This window comes from Neoarius graeffei, chromosome 13, assembly GCF_027579695.1.
Source record: "Neoarius graeffei isolate fNeoGra1 chromosome 13, fNeoGra1.pri, whole genome shotgun sequence".
In the NCBI taxonomy this organism is placed as follows: domain Eukaryota; kingdom Metazoa; phylum Chordata; class Actinopteri; order Siluriformes; family Ariidae; genus Neoarius; species Neoarius graeffei.
In genome coordinates this window covers 56124235-56140927 of record NC_083581.1, presented here as the reverse complement: position 1 = coordinate 56140927, position 16693 = coordinate 56124235, and the positions used below count along the sequence as shown (strand labels likewise).

At 40.5% G+C, this 16693-nt stretch overlaps 1 protein-coding gene across 2 annotated transcripts in view; it reads left to right on the top strand.

The window, feature by feature from the left end:
• The window catches only part of pm20d1.2 (peptidase M20 domain containing 1, tandem duplicate 2), a 41352-nt gene extending 26734 nt beyond the window's left edge, over positions 1 to 14618 (top strand). Inside the window, exons 7-13 of one of the 2 annotated variants that reach the window (XM_060938084.1) lie at positions 1332 to 1407; positions 1502 to 1563; positions 1691 to 1769; positions 1852 to 1923; positions 2252 to 2417; positions 5454 to 5553; positions 11100 to 14618. In XM_060938084.1, the coding sequence (XP_060794067.1) occupies positions 1332 to 1407; positions 1502 to 1563; positions 1691 to 1769; positions 1852 to 1923; positions 2252 to 2417; positions 5454 to 5553; positions 11100 to 11229 (685 nt within the window). In that variant the 3' untranslated portion in view covers positions 11230 to 14618. Of the gene's footprint in view, positions 1 to 1331; positions 1408 to 1501; positions 1564 to 1690; positions 1770 to 1851; positions 1924 to 2251; positions 2418 to 5453; positions 5554 to 8654; positions 10414 to 11099 lie in introns of those variants that run through there. The other variant, XM_060938083.1, reaches the window with a different exon arrangement.
• Positions 14619 to 16693: the final 2075 nt, after the last annotated feature.

Below are 16693 nucleotides of genomic sequence, written 5' to 3'. Positions count from 1 at the left end.
TTTATGATGGACTGTCCCAAGGTCTGACGAATCAAAAGTAGAAATTCTTTTTATAAATCATGGACGCCATGTCCTCCAGGCTAAAGAGGAGAGGGAGCATCCGGCTTGTTATCAGTGCACAGTTCAAAAGCCAGCATCTGTGATGGTATGAGGGTGCATTAGTGCACATGACATGGGTAGCTTGTACATCTGGGAAGGCATCATTAATGCTGAATGATATATATGGAGGTTTTGGAACAACGTCCAGATAAAATCTTCTTCAGGGAAGGCCTTCCTTCTTTCACCAAGACAATGCCAAACCGCTTTCTGCACATATTAAAACTGCATGGCTTCGTAGTAGGAGTCCGGGTACTAAACTGGCTTGCCTGGAGTCCAGACCTGTCTCCCATTTAAAACATTTGGTGCATTATGAAGCACAAAATACAACAATGGAGACCCCGAACTGTTGAGCAACTGAAATTGTGTATCAGGCAAAAATGGGACATTTCTCTTTCAAAACTGCAGCAATTGGTCTCCTCAGTTCCCAAACGTTTACAGAGTGTTGTTAAAAGTATAGATGACGCAACACAGTGGTAAACATGCCCCGTCCTGACTTTTTTGAAACATTTTGCTGACATCAAATTCAAAATGAGCATGTATTTTTCAAAGAACAATAAAATTTCTCAGTCTCAACATTTGATATTTTGTCTTTGTACTATTTTTTAATGAAATCTAGGGTTTCCAGGGTGGCACGGTGATGTAGTGGTTAGCGCTGTTGCCTCACAGCAAGAAGGTCCGGGTTCGAGCCCCGTGGCCGGCGAAGGCCTTTCTGTGCGGAGTTTGCATGTTCTCCCCATGTCCGCGTGGGTTTCCTCCGGGTGCTCCGGTTTCCCCCACAGTCCAAAGACATGCAGGTTAGGTTAACTGGTGACTCTAAATTGACCGTAGGTGTGAATGTGAGTGTGAATGGTTGTCTGTGTCTGTCACTGGACAAGTCGCCAGGTCGTACCCTGCCTTTCGCCCGTAGTCAGCTGGGATAGGCTCCAGCTTGCCTTCGACCCTGTAGAACAGGATAAAGCGGCTAGAGATAATGAGATGAGGGTTTCCATGATTTGTAAATTATCGCCTTCTGTCTTTATTTACAGTTTACACAGCGTCCCAACTTTTTTGGAATTGGGGTAGTAGATTCCCATGGTAATTGAGTTTTCAGTTCATTTTGGTCTTTGGAAATATGTGTCTAAATTCTTGCAAATAATAGTTTGTAAAATAGAGATTTGTTTCAGATAAAAAGTTAGCTAATTTTGTTTTCAGGAAAATATAGCATACAGTATTTTGCAGTGTTCTATCTGCAGGCTGGAGGAATACCCAATGCCTAGAATGTTTGGCTCCGGCCCTGAGCGAAGCACTTTTGAACACCTTGCACATAAGGTAAATCTAAAAAAGGGAAAATCACACTGAGATGTTGTAAAACAATGAGGCGATATAAATGTATTTGATTAATCCTCTGTTATTTTTGTTGCAGTTTGGCCTGCCTCTAAGATTCATCACATCCAATTTGTGGCTTTTCAGTCCTTTGATGAGCAGGTCATTGATATGTTGTACATTATGACTGCATAGAGAAAATGGTGTTAACTATTCCATAATCTCCTCAAGATTAACTCCTAACAACACTGCATTTATGCACCTGATTTAAACAGATGTGTATTTGTAGGGTAATGGAGAGGAAGCCTGATCTGAATGCTTTTGTGCGGACAACCACAGCAGTCACCATGTTCAACTCTGGTGTGAAGGTAGAATACGATTATTTCTTTTATAATACAAACACTTGTTAATCACGTGAATGGACGCACCTCATTCCCTGTCTGTTAACAGGTCAATGTCCTCCCGTCACATGCAGAGGCTGTTGTGAACCTGCGCATCCACTCTGCCCAAACACTGCAAGAGGTCAGAGATCATCCAGTTGCAGTGGAGATATTGACTTTGCGCAGTCTAGTTTGAAAGATTTACTTGTTGTACAGGTCCTTTATTATGTTATAGGTTGTTCATTTCATGAGGCAGTGTTGCCTGTTAAAATCTGCTTTTTAACAAGTCAGGGGGATAATTCTCCTAAAATCTCTTTTCAGCTATTTCAGGGATAGTTATCATGGTATAGGTTGTTGGGAATGAATGTAAGACATGCAAAGTGGACATTATATTACAGTGTGAAAATGTAAAATTGCCTGCTTCTTCCCATCTTGTATCTCTTTACGTCCTCTTCACCGGCTCTTTGTAGGTATTGGGGTTGATTGAATCCACTATATCAGATGATCGTGTAAAGATAAAGCTGATAAATGGCTTTGACCCCTTGCCCATCAGTTCCTATGATGAGCAGTCGTTTGGGTTTCAGATTATTACGAAGACAGTGTTGGACATGTTTCCTGAGGTCACTGTTGCTCCAGGTGAATTTATTTATTTATTTACTTTCATTCAATTGGTGACACTTAAGCTGCTGAAATCTACTTCATTTCCACATCCTGAACACATCCTGTTTACTACATAGAAAAGACTATTCCATATTCTCTAGCTATAGAATTGTATAGTTGATTTAAATATATGCAATAATAGTATATTCTCATTTCAATTATTAGCAGTAAAAACGATATTTCAAGAAAGTCACATAAAGCCCCATGACTGGACTGTTCTGTTGCTAGGCAGATGTGAGTACAAATCAGTGGTGGCTGGTGTTTTTTACAATAGAGGCTTTGCACCATCACGTGACGCCATAGCAACGGTAATTACGCCGCCATGACGGGGGGCATGCTTGTAGTGCTTCATTCAGCCGAGTTAGTTGTTATTGATCAGTATGGGGGGAAGGTTTTGCTGTGTTTTTGGACATGCAAATAATTTTGAATGAAACAAAGACATCAGATTTTTTTAATTTACCAAAAGTAATTCATCATTGGGGAAAAACTTAGATATATTTCTAAATGTAGAAGGGGAAATGGGGGAAGAAAATATTTGGCAGGACTCGGTGTCGAACGGAGAGATAAAAAACCCTAGGGTATATTCACTTTAGTTCCACGAAGGTAACAATTCAAAATAATAATAATAATAATTTCACAACTACAGCAAGGTGCTCATTCTTATCCAGTGACGTGAACATGAACAACAACACAGCAGCTTGGCAGATACTGTAGTCTTTGGGAAGTATTATCATCATCACTGTCACGTTTATTTCTAGCCATGTTTATGACTCTGCTTTCACTTTCGCTTGTGTTTTGTTTTTGTAAATATCACGCCTGCTAATAAACACTCTTCCTGCCCGTAGACCCATCTACCGTCGCATACCTAACAGAATACTTGCAAAGACTGTGAAAACAGAGTGTTGATTGTGCTCAAATCAGCATCAGCTGTTTCCCATAATGACTGGGTCCCAAGCGCACGCACACCGTGCTCCAAAGGATCCCCAAATGCAAATGCACCTCGGTGAAAGTGGCTCTACTGAGACGCTGTGTTGTTGCTCATGTTCACTTCACTGGATAAGAATAAGCACCTTGCTGCAGTTGTGAAATTATTATTATTTTGAATTCTTACTTTTGTGAAAATGAAGTCAGTATACCATAGGGTTTTTGATCTCTCTGTTGAACACCAAGACCCACTGAATGTTTTTTTTCCCATTTTCCCTTCTACATTTAGAAATTTCTCTAGTTTTTCCCTTGATGATGAATTGCTTTTGGTAAATTAAAAAAATCTGATGTTTTTGTTTCGTTCAAAATGATTTGCACGTCCAAAAACGCAGCAATACCTTCCCATACTGATCAATAACAACTAACTCAGCTGAATGAAGCACTACAAGCATGCCCCGTCATGGTGCCGTAGTTGCTGTTGCTATGGGGTCACATGACGGTGTAAAGCCTCTATAAGAGATGCACAAGTGTCTATTATTAAAGTATAGAGTATATCCGTGTGTGTTCTGTTTCATCTGTTGATCTGATCTGCTGATCAATTTTAGTGTCTAGTTATATGTAAGACCATCAAAAGACATTTTCAAAATTGGGTTGACAACATTAATCATGTCTGTTACGTTGCACTAAACAGCAGCTAAGCTGCTAACTAGCTGGCTAAAGTTCACTGAAGACAGTAGTGACAGCTATTGTAGACCTGTAAATGAACAAAAATTCAAACAAACATAATTTTACACCTTACAGTATTTACCAATTTTTACAGTTTCAAAAATAACATGCTATGCTACCCTCTAATCTATGGCCAAATGTTTGTGGACCTCTGGCCATCATACCCATATGTGCTTTATTAATGCCCCATTCTAGATTTAGTCCCACCCTTTTGTGTTATACTAACCTCCACTCTTCTGGGAAGGCTTTCTACAAGATTTTAGAGCATGTCTGTGGGGATTTGCCCATTCAGCCACAAGAGCATTAGTGAGGTCAGGCACTGATGTCAGGTGAGGAGGCCTGGGGTGCAGTCGGTTTTCCAATTTATCCCAAAGATGTTCACTGGGGTTGAGGTCGGGGCTCTGTACAGGCCTCTCAAGTTCTTCCACATCAAACTTGGCAAACCATGCATTCATGAATCTCGCATTTGCACAATGGCATTGTCATGCTAGAACTGGTTTGGGCCTCTTAGTTACAGCGAAGAGAACTTGTAATGCTACATCATACAAAAACATCCTATTCATTTGTGTGCTTTCAACTTTGTGGCAAAACCACATATAGTACCATTCAAAAGTTTGGACACACCTACTCATTCATACATTTTTCCGTATTTTGATTATTTCCTCCATTGTAGAACAATAATGAAGATATAAAAACTATGAAATAACATGTATGGAATTATGTGGGAAACAAAAAGTGTTAAAAACCTAAGTATGTTTCCTATTTTAGAGTCTTCAGAGTAGCCACTGTTTACCTTGATGACGCTTTGCACACTATTGGAATTATCTTAACCAGCTTCATGAGGTAGTCACCTGGAATGCTTTTCAATTAACAGCTGTGCCTCGTCAAAAGTTAATTAGTGCAATGTCTTGCCTTCTTAGTGCATTTGAGATCAAATAGTAAATAATAAAAAAAATACAGTAAATAGCCCTGTTCCACAACTGTAGTAATCCATATTACATCAAGAACTGCTCAACTAAGGAAAGAGAAATGAAATCCTTTATTACTTTAAGACATGAAGAGTATTTTAATTAATAAAAATAAAGAAAAAACATTGAATTAGAAGGTGTGTCCAAATTTTTGACTGGTCCTGTATAGGTGTGGTGGTCAGGTGGCGTCATACTTTTGACTGTATTTGTGTAAAACTATTGTTGAGTAAATTGACCACTACTAAAGCTACTGGCTGAACACAAAGCTTCGTTTTGTAAAAATAAATAGATATTTAGTCTTATCACAGTTTTTGAGAAATTTCAGCAGGTGTCATTTTAAGCAAAACAGGTTTAATCTTTGCTTTTCCCCTGCTGCTGTGCTATGACTTTGCAGGTGTCTGTGTTGGCAACACTGATAGCCGTCACTATACCCCACTGACCAAGAACATTTATCGCTTCGGCCCAACCTGGTTCAAACCGGGTGACCCTCAAAGGTGAGTTTACATATATAAAGGTTAAAGGCAGGATTTAGTAATGTTAATGGTGGTCCTTTAGGGTAGTCCAGCTTAATTAAAATAATATAGTTGTCTTACTCATCACTCTCACTTTAAGGTATAGTACTTCAAAGTAACCCAGACACTGCCAGCCTCTGTCCCCTAAAGCCTGCTCTGACATACCCTGAGCACTAAGTACATGCATCTGCACTTTGTATAAACCAGTAAAAATGGAGGAAAGATGTCACTACCTACTATATGTTTCAAGAAACGAAAAAGCAAGGAAGTATATAACTGTAGTTAAACATAAATCATGACATAATTGATAAACATATTATCTCACTATCTCAAAATAATTTATTTATTAGCGCACTTACAAAAAAAAATTGTACAATTACAGAGGATTTCTACAGAAAAGGAGCATAAGCCACTTGGAAGTAGTTGAGACCAATGAAGCCAAGAGGCTTAGGCCTAGCAATAATAGTTATAAATTGCAAATTGTAGGTGAAATCTGCATATAATAAAGAATACTGACTGATACTGTACAGGTGCTGGTCATATAATTAGAATATCATGAAAAAGTTGATTTATTTCAGTAATTCCGTTCAAAAAGTGAAACTTGTATATTATATTCATTCATTACACACAGACTGATATATTTCAAGTGTTTATTTCTTTTAATTTTGATGATTATAACTGACAACTAATGAAAACCCCAAATTCAGTATCTCAGAAAATTAGAATATTGTGAAAAGGTTCAATATTGAAGACACCTGGTGCCACACTCTAATCAGCTAATTAACTCAAAACACCTGCAAAGGCCTTTAAATGGTCTCTCAGTCTAGTTCTATAGGCTCCACAATCATGGGGAAGACTGCTGACTTGACAGTTGTCCAAAAGACGACCACTGACACCTTGCACAAGGAGGGCAAGACACAAAAGGTCATTGCTAAAGAGGCTGGCTGTTCACAGAGCTCTGTGTCCAAGCACATTAATAGAGAGGCGAAGGGAAGGAAAAGATGTGGTAGAAAAAAAGTGTACAAGCAATAGGGATAACCGCACCCTGGAGAGGATTGTGAAGCAAAACCCATTCAAAAATGTGGGGGAGATTCACAAAGAGTGGACTGAAGCTGGAGTCAGTGCTTCAAGAACCACCACGCACAGACGTCTGCAAGACATGGGTTTCAGCTGTCGCATTCCTTGTGTCAAGCCACTCTTGAACAAGAGACAGCGTCAGAAGCGTCTCGCCTGGGCTAAAGACAAAAAGGACTGGACTGCTACTGAGTGGTCCAAAGTTATGTTCTCTGATGAAAGTAAATTTTGCATTTCCTTTGGAAATCAAGGTCCCAGAGTCTGGAGGAAGAGGGGAGAGGCACAGAATCCACGTTGCTTGAGGTCCAGTGTAAAGTTTCCACAGTCAGTGATGGTTTGGGGTGCCATACCATCTGCTGGTGTTGGTCCACTGTGTTTTGAGGTCCAAGGTCAACGCAGCCGTCTACCAGGAAGTTTTAGAGCACTTCATGCTTCCTGCTGCTGACCAACTTTATGGAGATGCAGATTTCATTTTCCAACAGGACTTGGCACCTGCACACAGTGCCAAAGCTACCAGTACCTGGTTTAAGGACCATGGTATCCCTGTTCTTAATTGGCCAGCAAACTCTCCTGACCTTAACCCCATAGAAAATCTCTGGGGTATTGTGAAGAGGAAGATGCGATACGCCAGACCCAACAATGCAGAAGAGCTGAAGGCCACTATCAGAGCAACCTGGGCTCTCATAACACCTGAGCAGTGCCACAGATTGATCGACTCCATGCCACGCCGCATTGCTGCAGTAATTCAGGCAAAAGGAGCCCCAACTAAGTATTGAGTACTGTACATGCTCATACTTTTCATGTTCATACTTTTCAGTTGGCCAACATTTCTAAAAATCCTTTTTTTGTATTGGTTTTACGTAATATTCTAATTTTCTGAGATACTGAATTTGGGATTTTCATTAGTTGTCAGTTATAATCATCAAAATTAAAAGAAATAAACATTTGAAATATATCAGCCTGTGTGTAATGAATGAATATAATATACAAGTTTCACTTTTTGAATGGCATTACTGAAATAAATCAACTTTTTCATGATATTCTAATTATATAACCAGCACCTGTATAGTATGTGGCCACACTGTCAGAAATAGGGGTACAATAGGAGTCCATTTCTGTCCCCCAAGGTCAGTCTACACTAATGTACCCCCTAGGGCTCATTATTGGACCTCAAGGTAACTATGTGTGCCTTTTTAGAACCAAAAAGGTACATATGTTCCCAAGCAGTATATAAATGGTACAAATAAGTACTTTAGAGCAGGGTTTCTCAACCTTTTCTACTTTAAGGCCTACCTATTCATACTTGTAATGAGTCAAGGCCCATTAAAGATCCCCAATTATTTTGGCTCATCTATTCTCTATCAGAAACTAATAATCTATTGTAAAGTGTATTAATAGAATGCAACACCACTCCGTTACAGATGGAAGCCCAGGAATTAAATAAATGCAATAAAAACATTTTTTTAAATGTAGGTATTTTAAAACTGTATGGATGTGCCAGAACCCAAACCATGCATGCAAGGCATTCTCAGTCAAAAGGGATTAAAGATTTAAATTTTTTTAAAAGATTGTATTTAGATTGATAGTTTTAGTCTTTTGTATTTGTAATTATTTGTATCTGTACATGCACAACCCCACCAGCTCTGCTGATCAGCTTATCATGTTTAAATAAAGTCATTCATTCATTCATTATGAGTTGAAAACTTATCCATCTGTTGAGTTCCCCGACATCTTAAACTACCTGGTGCTGTAGACATCGTTCTACATGGACAAACGGATGAAAACCTGGAAGAGCATGGAGGCATACAACTTTTTATATGTGGCTGGGTGATCTGGGGATCAGGACACTACAAGATAAATCTTGTATTGTTTTTACCTGGGTAAGGAGGCATTTCTGGGCTTTTTGTACGCGTCTTTGAGATGGTTGCTAGGCTGCTACAAGTCTTAGTATCAGGTGTAAACAAACTACAGCTGTTTGATTCTCAATCCTCCCTGCTCTTCTCTTCCAGCAGGCATCATGCAGGCATCACAGATCCATATAATTTACCCACAAATGTATTTATTTATTCTGCATGCATGCTCTCTGTCTCCGTGTGTGCGCTCTCTCTCTGTCTCTGTGTACGTGTGCGTGCACGTGCGGGTTAAATGCAGAGGAGGAATGTGTCAAAAATAAAGGCTTATTCTTCTTAATTTACCTACAAATGTATTTATTCCACTTGAAAAGTGTTCAGCAACGCAGCTACCGGATTTGGGACACTACCACATCCAAACTATTTAGTATTTGGCTTCAAACTTGAAAAAAAATTGCGCCCCACTAGATGGCACTTCGGGCCGTGGCCCAGTGGTTGAGAAACACTGCTTTAGATGGTACTGCCCCAGTGACAAGCCATTGTATCCCTGAAAGTACACTGATGTACTTTGTTTTCTGAGAGTGCATGTATGTACATGGGCAGGTTTTATTCAGGATAGATAACAAATTATGTTTACTACTTCAGCTGTTTCTACTAGCAGGACTGGACCAGCAATATTAGCATAGAGGACAAACAATCCACCCATCCATTATCCATAACCGCTTATCCTGTGCAGGGTTGCGGGCAAGCTGGAGCCTATCCCAGCTAACTATGGGTGAGAGGCAGGGTACACCCTGGACAAGTCACCAGGTCATCGCAGAGCTGACACATAGAGACAAACAACCATTCACACTCACATTCACACCTATATGGTCAATTTAGAGCCACCAATTAACCTAACCTGCATGTCTTTGGACTGTGGGGGAAACCGGAGCACCCGGAGGAAACCTACGCGGACACGGGGAGAACATGCAAACTCCACACAGAAAGGCCCCCATCAGCCACTGGGCTTGAACCCAGAACCTTCTTGCTTTGAGGTGACAGTGCGAAGCACTACACCTCCGTGCTACAGGACAAACAATATGAAATAGAAATGAAAGAGTTGGAGTTCAGAAGAGACAGACAACAGTAGATGACAGTTATTGGTGTGCGCACACTTCAGTGAACTATTACTTTCACTTATTGGATCTGTTATTGAGTGAGTCAGTATGTGCATTTTTTCTGATACTGAATGACATAATTCAGCAGTGTACACAAACACTGTCTAAATGTAACATTTTTTGTGAAGTAAACATGGTTGTAGAATATGTAGAGTTCCATGAAGCTGTCATTTGACCCATTGCACAAGGTCCAAAGATTAGTGCTGTGTGGCATTGACCAAGGATTCAGTAGCCTATTTGCTTAAAGGCATGTCTTGGTTTAATATTTTACACAAGTAGGTGAGCTCACCATATATAGTGGCACTTTTTTTTTTACTTTAAAGAGATACAGTGTAGTTTTTTTTTAAATCAACAAACAATGTCAAAGTTGTCTGTTATGGCAGCACAAGGAGGAGCTACGCAATATTTGGCAGGTGATTTTAAGGTTATGGCTGAGACAAACTACTTGTAAAAGTGCCAAAAAAAACTGTTTTGCTCTACTTCTTGCAATATTATCTTTACTTCCATGTTGGTGATGTTCTTCTTAGACCTTTGGCATGTTCCATGTGGTCTGAAACAAGCATCACCGTGAGCAGGTTGCAGTGCTTTTTAAAGGGAAGTTGTTTACAAAATATGGCTATTTGGGGTGGTTCTTTATGCAAATGAGCATGTTGATGCACAAGCACATCGGTTTTGAATGAATGTGAAGGATTTATCAATGGCCATTGCTTACAGCTGCGCGTATACATGTGTGATCTCATCTCATCTCATTATCTCTAGCCGCTTTATCCTGTTCTACAGGGTCGCAGGCAAGCTGGAGCCTCTCCCAGCTGACTATGTGCGAAAGGCAGGGTACACCCTGGACAAGTCACCAGGTCATCACAGGGCTCGCATGTGTGATAAATACCGATTTTCTTGTGTGAATGGGCGGCTCTTACACACAAGTTTAGTATTTGTTCTAGACACGTTGATAAATGACACCCCTAATGTCTAATGAGAGCTGTGTGTAATGAGAGACAGACAGCAATAACAATACAACAGGAGAAAAGGCTTGAGATTGCCTTGTGTGAGAGAAACACTTAAGACTACAAGTAAATAAAGAGTACTTATGTTTGGTTTTGTTGGAAGTGAAGTGCAAAATGAAATGAAGACAGGAGCGTAATATGAGAGGTGGAAAGAGAGAAAACAGACAAGTGGTATCTTATGAGTTACTAAGTTGAACTAAGCTGGAATGTGCCCTTCTGGCCCGTCCAGGCCAGAAAATGTCGTGCAGTGAGGTGCTGTAAGTAAGCAGCTGCTTTGTGTTGAGCAGTTAGCATGCTATACATCAACACTTCAAAATCTGTCCAGGCAACTGTAACCCTTATGTCTTCAGATCCAAGCAACATGGCAGTTTAAAGTTCAGGAAGGAATGCTAGCCATCATAAGAGATCATCTCTTTCTCTGTTTTACACCCATGTTTTAGATTCCATGGCATTAATGAAAGGATCTCCTCCAAAAACTACGAGGAGCTTGTGCTTTTCTACTTTCGACTCATCCAGAACTGTGACATCAAAGCTCTACCACCATCGCGCACCAGCCAAAATGATCTTTGATCTATTCTGATAAAGTGTATTTCAGACCCCTTTAATGGAGTCATTAACAATTTAATATTTTAATCTAAACATCCAGATATATTGATGGACAAAGTAATCATCACTCAGCAATCAGTCCTCAGTTTTATTTCAGTTTATCTGGCTTTCTGTAGGAGGAAATTTGACTTTGGCTGCCCCGGATTAAAGTGCAATTATCTCATGGATAATTTTAAATGCGATGCAGTGTATGTGTAACTGTAGTGTATGTAGTAACTGTAGTGGGGACTGAATTGTATGATATGATCAGTGCTGTGTATTTGCTGATGGGCTGGGTTACTGAAAATACGACTAATATAGACGATGACTACTTCTTCTTTTGGCTGCTCCCAATTAGGGGTCGCCACAGCAGATCTTTCGTCTCCATTGCTCCCTGTCTTCCGCATCCTTCTCTACCACACCTGCCACTTTCATGTCCTCTCTCACCACATCCATGTATCTCCTCTTTGGCCTTCGTCGTTTTCGTGTGCCTGGCAGCTCCATCCTCAACATGCTCTGCATCTCTTCTCAGGATGTGACCATATCATCTCAGCCTCATCTCTCTTAGCTTAATTCCCAAGCTCTCCACATGTGCTGTCCCTCTGATGTGCTCGTTCCTTATCCTGTCAAACCTTGTCACTCCCATCGCAAACCTTAACGTCCTCAACTCTGCCACCTCCAACTTTGCCTCCTGTCTCTTCGTTAAGGGTACGGTCTCCAATCCATACATCACAGCTGGTCTCACTACTGTCTTATACATCTTACCTTTCGCTTTTGCTGGGACTTTCTGATCACAAATGACTCCCGAAATCCTTCTCCAACTGCTCCACCCTGCCTGCACTCTCTTTCTCACCTCACTATCGCAGCCCCCATTTTCCTGCACAGTTGACCCCAGGTACTTGAATTCACCAACTTTCTTTACGGCTACTCCTTGCATCTTCACTACACTCTCATCCCCATTCTCATTGATGCACATGTATTCTGTCTTGCTACTGCTCACCTTCATTCCTCTTCGTTCCAATGCATATCTCCATCTCTCCAAACCCAACTCAACCTCCTTTCTACTTTCACCACATATCACGATATCATCCGCAAACATCATGTTCCATGGTGACTCTTGCCTTACTTCGTCCGTCAAGCTATCCATCACTATGGCAAACAAAAAAGGACTCAAAGCAGATCCTTGATGGAGTCCCACCTTCACCTTGAACCATTCAGTTGTTCCAACTGCACACCTCACTGCTGTTTCACTGTTCTCATACATGTCTTGCACCACTCTAATATACTTCTCATTCACTCCACTCTTTCTCATACAATACCATAACTCATCTCTCGGCACTCTATCGTATGCCTTCTCCAGGTCTACAAACACACAATGTAGCTTTCTCTGGCCTTCTCTGTACTTTAGACTGTTGTTTAAAAAAAAACCCACAAGCTTACACTGTGCGGCCAAAGGTTTATGGACACCTGTTCATCACACCCCTACATAAACATCACATTCTAAATGTAGTCCTCATTTGTTTTTATGTCCACTCTTTTGGGAAGGCTTTCCACTAGATTTTGGGATCTGACTGTCTGGCTGGCATTCATGAGGTCAGGCGCTGATGTCTGGTGTGGAAGCCTGAGTCACAGTCAGTGTTTTAGTTCATCTCAAATATATTCACTGGGTTGAGGTCAGGGCTCTGACCAGGCCACTTGAGTTCTTCCACACTACCTTGACAAACCATGTCTTCATGGACCTTGCTTTGTGCACAGGGGCATTGAGCTGCATGTTTGAGCCCCTTAGTTCCAGAGAATTGAAATTATACTGATAGCATACAAATCTATTCTATGAAATTGTGTGCTTTCAACTTTGTGGAAACAATTTTGGTCAGGCCTTCATGTACTTTTGTCTAATTTTGCCTGATTCCCAGCACCTCCATTGTGTGCCTGTGTGCTTTTAAACATACTGTGCAATGACCCTAACCCATAACTATGTCATCGCTTGTTTACCACAGTGCATTATGGGCAATACCCGGGGTCAGCTCTGCCATATTGTTTACGTTCGCCTTTGTTAAACCCCACATTGTTCTGTCTAACCACTTTTAACCATGCCTAAAGTGAATTTCTGTGTGCCTTACTGCGTCTCCACAACAAAGAGAACACCTAATTTGAGCTTTTATCAGCTGCCAGACGAGAACAAAGAAATGGATAAGTTTAATCCGCAACAAAAACCTTTGAACTGAATCAAAAGGGACAAGTGTTTGTACCTTACATTTCTCTGTTGGGGAAAAAGACATATTTAAACTGTGACCCAGCAATATTTCCATAGTCTGCAGAATGGCCTTCAGTTATAGAAGATTATAACAATCGACGCTAGAGGTGCAACGGTTTACCGCAGTGCATCGAGAACCGATTCCACCACCTTCGGTTCGATATTCAATGTCAAATCACCTTGTTTCGGTTTGGTACTCCATACTGAGTACTCCAACATTACTGCTCGGCTCAGGCAATTACTAAAATCCGGGACAGAACGGAACGTCACTGGTTTTAGCAACAACCGCAGGGAGGTCACTGCCTGAGCGATAGGTCATGTCCCGTTCCATCCCGGGTTTTACCAACAACCCTCAGCTCACACTCCGGGAGAACTGGTGCAACTGAACTTACTTTCCTTTTTAAAAAAATTAAAAATAAAAACTTTTCTTGTAGTTTTATTTAATTGTTGGTACTGCACCCTCTTTCAATACGGGCTGGTGTTTTTGTGGCAAAAGTGGAACCTGCTAAGAGCCTGTTTGACCAAGTTAAATCTGAAATTCAGAATTACAAAGGAGAAGAGCTTCTTAAATCAGATTCAGACCCCCTTGCTTGGTGGAGAGCTATGTCTGTGCAGGGGAAATGCCCAATCCTCTCGCAATTTGCAAAGAAAACCTTAGGTGTACCAGCAACCAGTGTTGCCAGTGAAAGTGTTCTCCACAGCTGGAGACATTGTAACTGCACAGAGAGCTTGTCTGTCAAGTGAGAATGTTGAAATGCTTGTGTTCTTAGCAAAAAACATCAAAATACCTGATGACCTGATGTAGTCTGTGTATGGCAACATTTCTGCATTTCTTTTGGCCACCCCTGCACTGTAATGTGGCATCTGTACTGTTCTAAAATCTAGACCAAAGCAAGGGAGACTTCTCATGATGCATTAACGTTGTTACCACTATTGACTTTTGTGTAGTCTTGTAAATGTCTTATTTGACATATTATGTTATGTGATGTATTTGTTTGTGATCTCATCTCATTATCTCTAGCCGCTTTATCCTTCTACAGGGTCACAGGCAAGCTGGAGCCTATCCCAGCTGACTACGGGCGAAAGGCGGGGTACACCCTGGACAAGTCGCCAGGTCATCACAGGGCTGACACATAGACACAGACAACCATTCACACTCACATTCACACCTACGGTCAATTTAGAGTCACCAGTTAACCTAACCTGCATGTCTTTGGACTGTGGGGGAAACCGGAGCACCCGGAGGAAACCCACGCGGACACGGGGAGAACATGCAAACTCCACACAGAAAGGCCCTCGCCGGCCCCGGGGCTCGAACCCAGGACCTTCTTGCTGTGAGGCGACAGCGCTAACCACTACACGACCGTGCCACCTGTTTGTGATGAATTTAATTAATTATTATTAATTTTTTGTTTGTTATGAATAAAAAACGTGAAAACCAGATCTGCTTGTATCGTATCGAAATTAATCGAACCGAGGTGTCAGTATCGTGACACGTATTGAACCGAAGTTTGAGTGTACTGTTGCAGCCCTAATCGACACTGTTCATTGTCTGAAACTAACGATATTCCAAAGCCTGGAAAACAAAGGAGCATTATTTGGCCTTTGCCTCTCAACGTGCCGAAGCACTCGGCAGCCGAATGAGCCTGTCGGACCGATAAAACTTCCAAATCACGAAGGGTTCTCTTTCTGGTATGTATAATGTTCAGTGTACCTCACTAGCAGCATTTATTAATGCATCACCATCTGGGTCACATACATATTGACTTTATCCACTGTTTATTAAGTCCTTCACCCTGTAAAACACACCAAAAATTAAGTTCAATCCATGTTCAACAAATAAATCCAGCTTAGACTTACAAAATAGTTTATTTCTTAAGATTTGACTAGATGTAGCAAAAATGTTTCAAAATTAGGAATACAATTATTTAGCATACAAATTATTTATGTTGTTCCCAGATTTTCATTGATTAGGTCTATAGAGTTTTGCTATACCTGGTCGCAGGACCTGGCAGTAGGCCTAACATGAATGTAACTTCGCCATGAACACTATGGACATTACAGTCAATTTCAGAGAGGCTACATACCTAACATTCAGATAGATTTGTTTTCTTGATAAAGTTTAGCTGGTGCAATATACGTCCTCAGAAATAAGACATTCTGAGATCTGATGATGTTGTTGTACAGTGGTGGTAGACTCGGTCTAGACTCTTACCTTCTCACCAAGCTTGATTTGGATTCCGATTTTCTTGGTGTAAACCCTCAACATGTTATCCACCTCTTTAAATCACCAATTTCATTGTCTTCCACGACAGAGCACAGCAAAATCATGTAAAATTAATCTGACATCCGTCACATTGCTCAACGACCGACCCTGGCTGTCCCCCACAATGCATTGCGGTAAACAAGTGATGACGTAGTTATGCCTGGGGGCTATTGTTCCACCACTATGGTTTCATTCTTAAGGAAGGAGACCAGGAAACATTTCAGTGTTTCAGACTGCAACACTATATAGAGAATATTTGCCATGTTGTTGATGTGCCTTTTTGTGATGTGTTGAATTTGTTAATTTGTGTGTTGATCAATATGTTGATTTCTTTTTAGTAAACACCCTCATTGTAGAGTTTTATATACATTATCAAAGTAAATGTTAGTACACTGGAGTTTTGAAGTGTCAAAACTGCTGAGTAAAATGAATAAAGAGCTTTTGCCTTGCATTGCTGTGCACCAGGGAAACTAGCAACTCCTTAATGCACTTATACATTGCACTGATTTGGCTTCAAATTCAGTAGTATGTGATCCTTCTACAAATTAAATTACTGTGTGCTGTAACTGCTAGAGTAATTCTACAAATTAAATTACTGTGTGCTGTATAACTGTTATTGCCAGTGTTTTGATATTGCTTGCATCATTACATAATGTTTTTGAAGTATGTTTTTTTTTTTTTTTTTAATTTGATGGTGCATGAACATTCAAACTGAAGCATTGAAGCTCCTAGGTTTGATCAGATGAATAATATTGTAATTTATTTTAGTTACTGCCTTTAGCAATGCATATTACAAATTCTGGAATAAAACAGTTGACAACAAAGAGCATCATAATGTGTGTGAATGTTTCTCTAACATTTTTGAAGCACATACTATAAAAACATAGAAAATACTAGTTGGAATTAAATCCTATTAGAAAAGATTGATG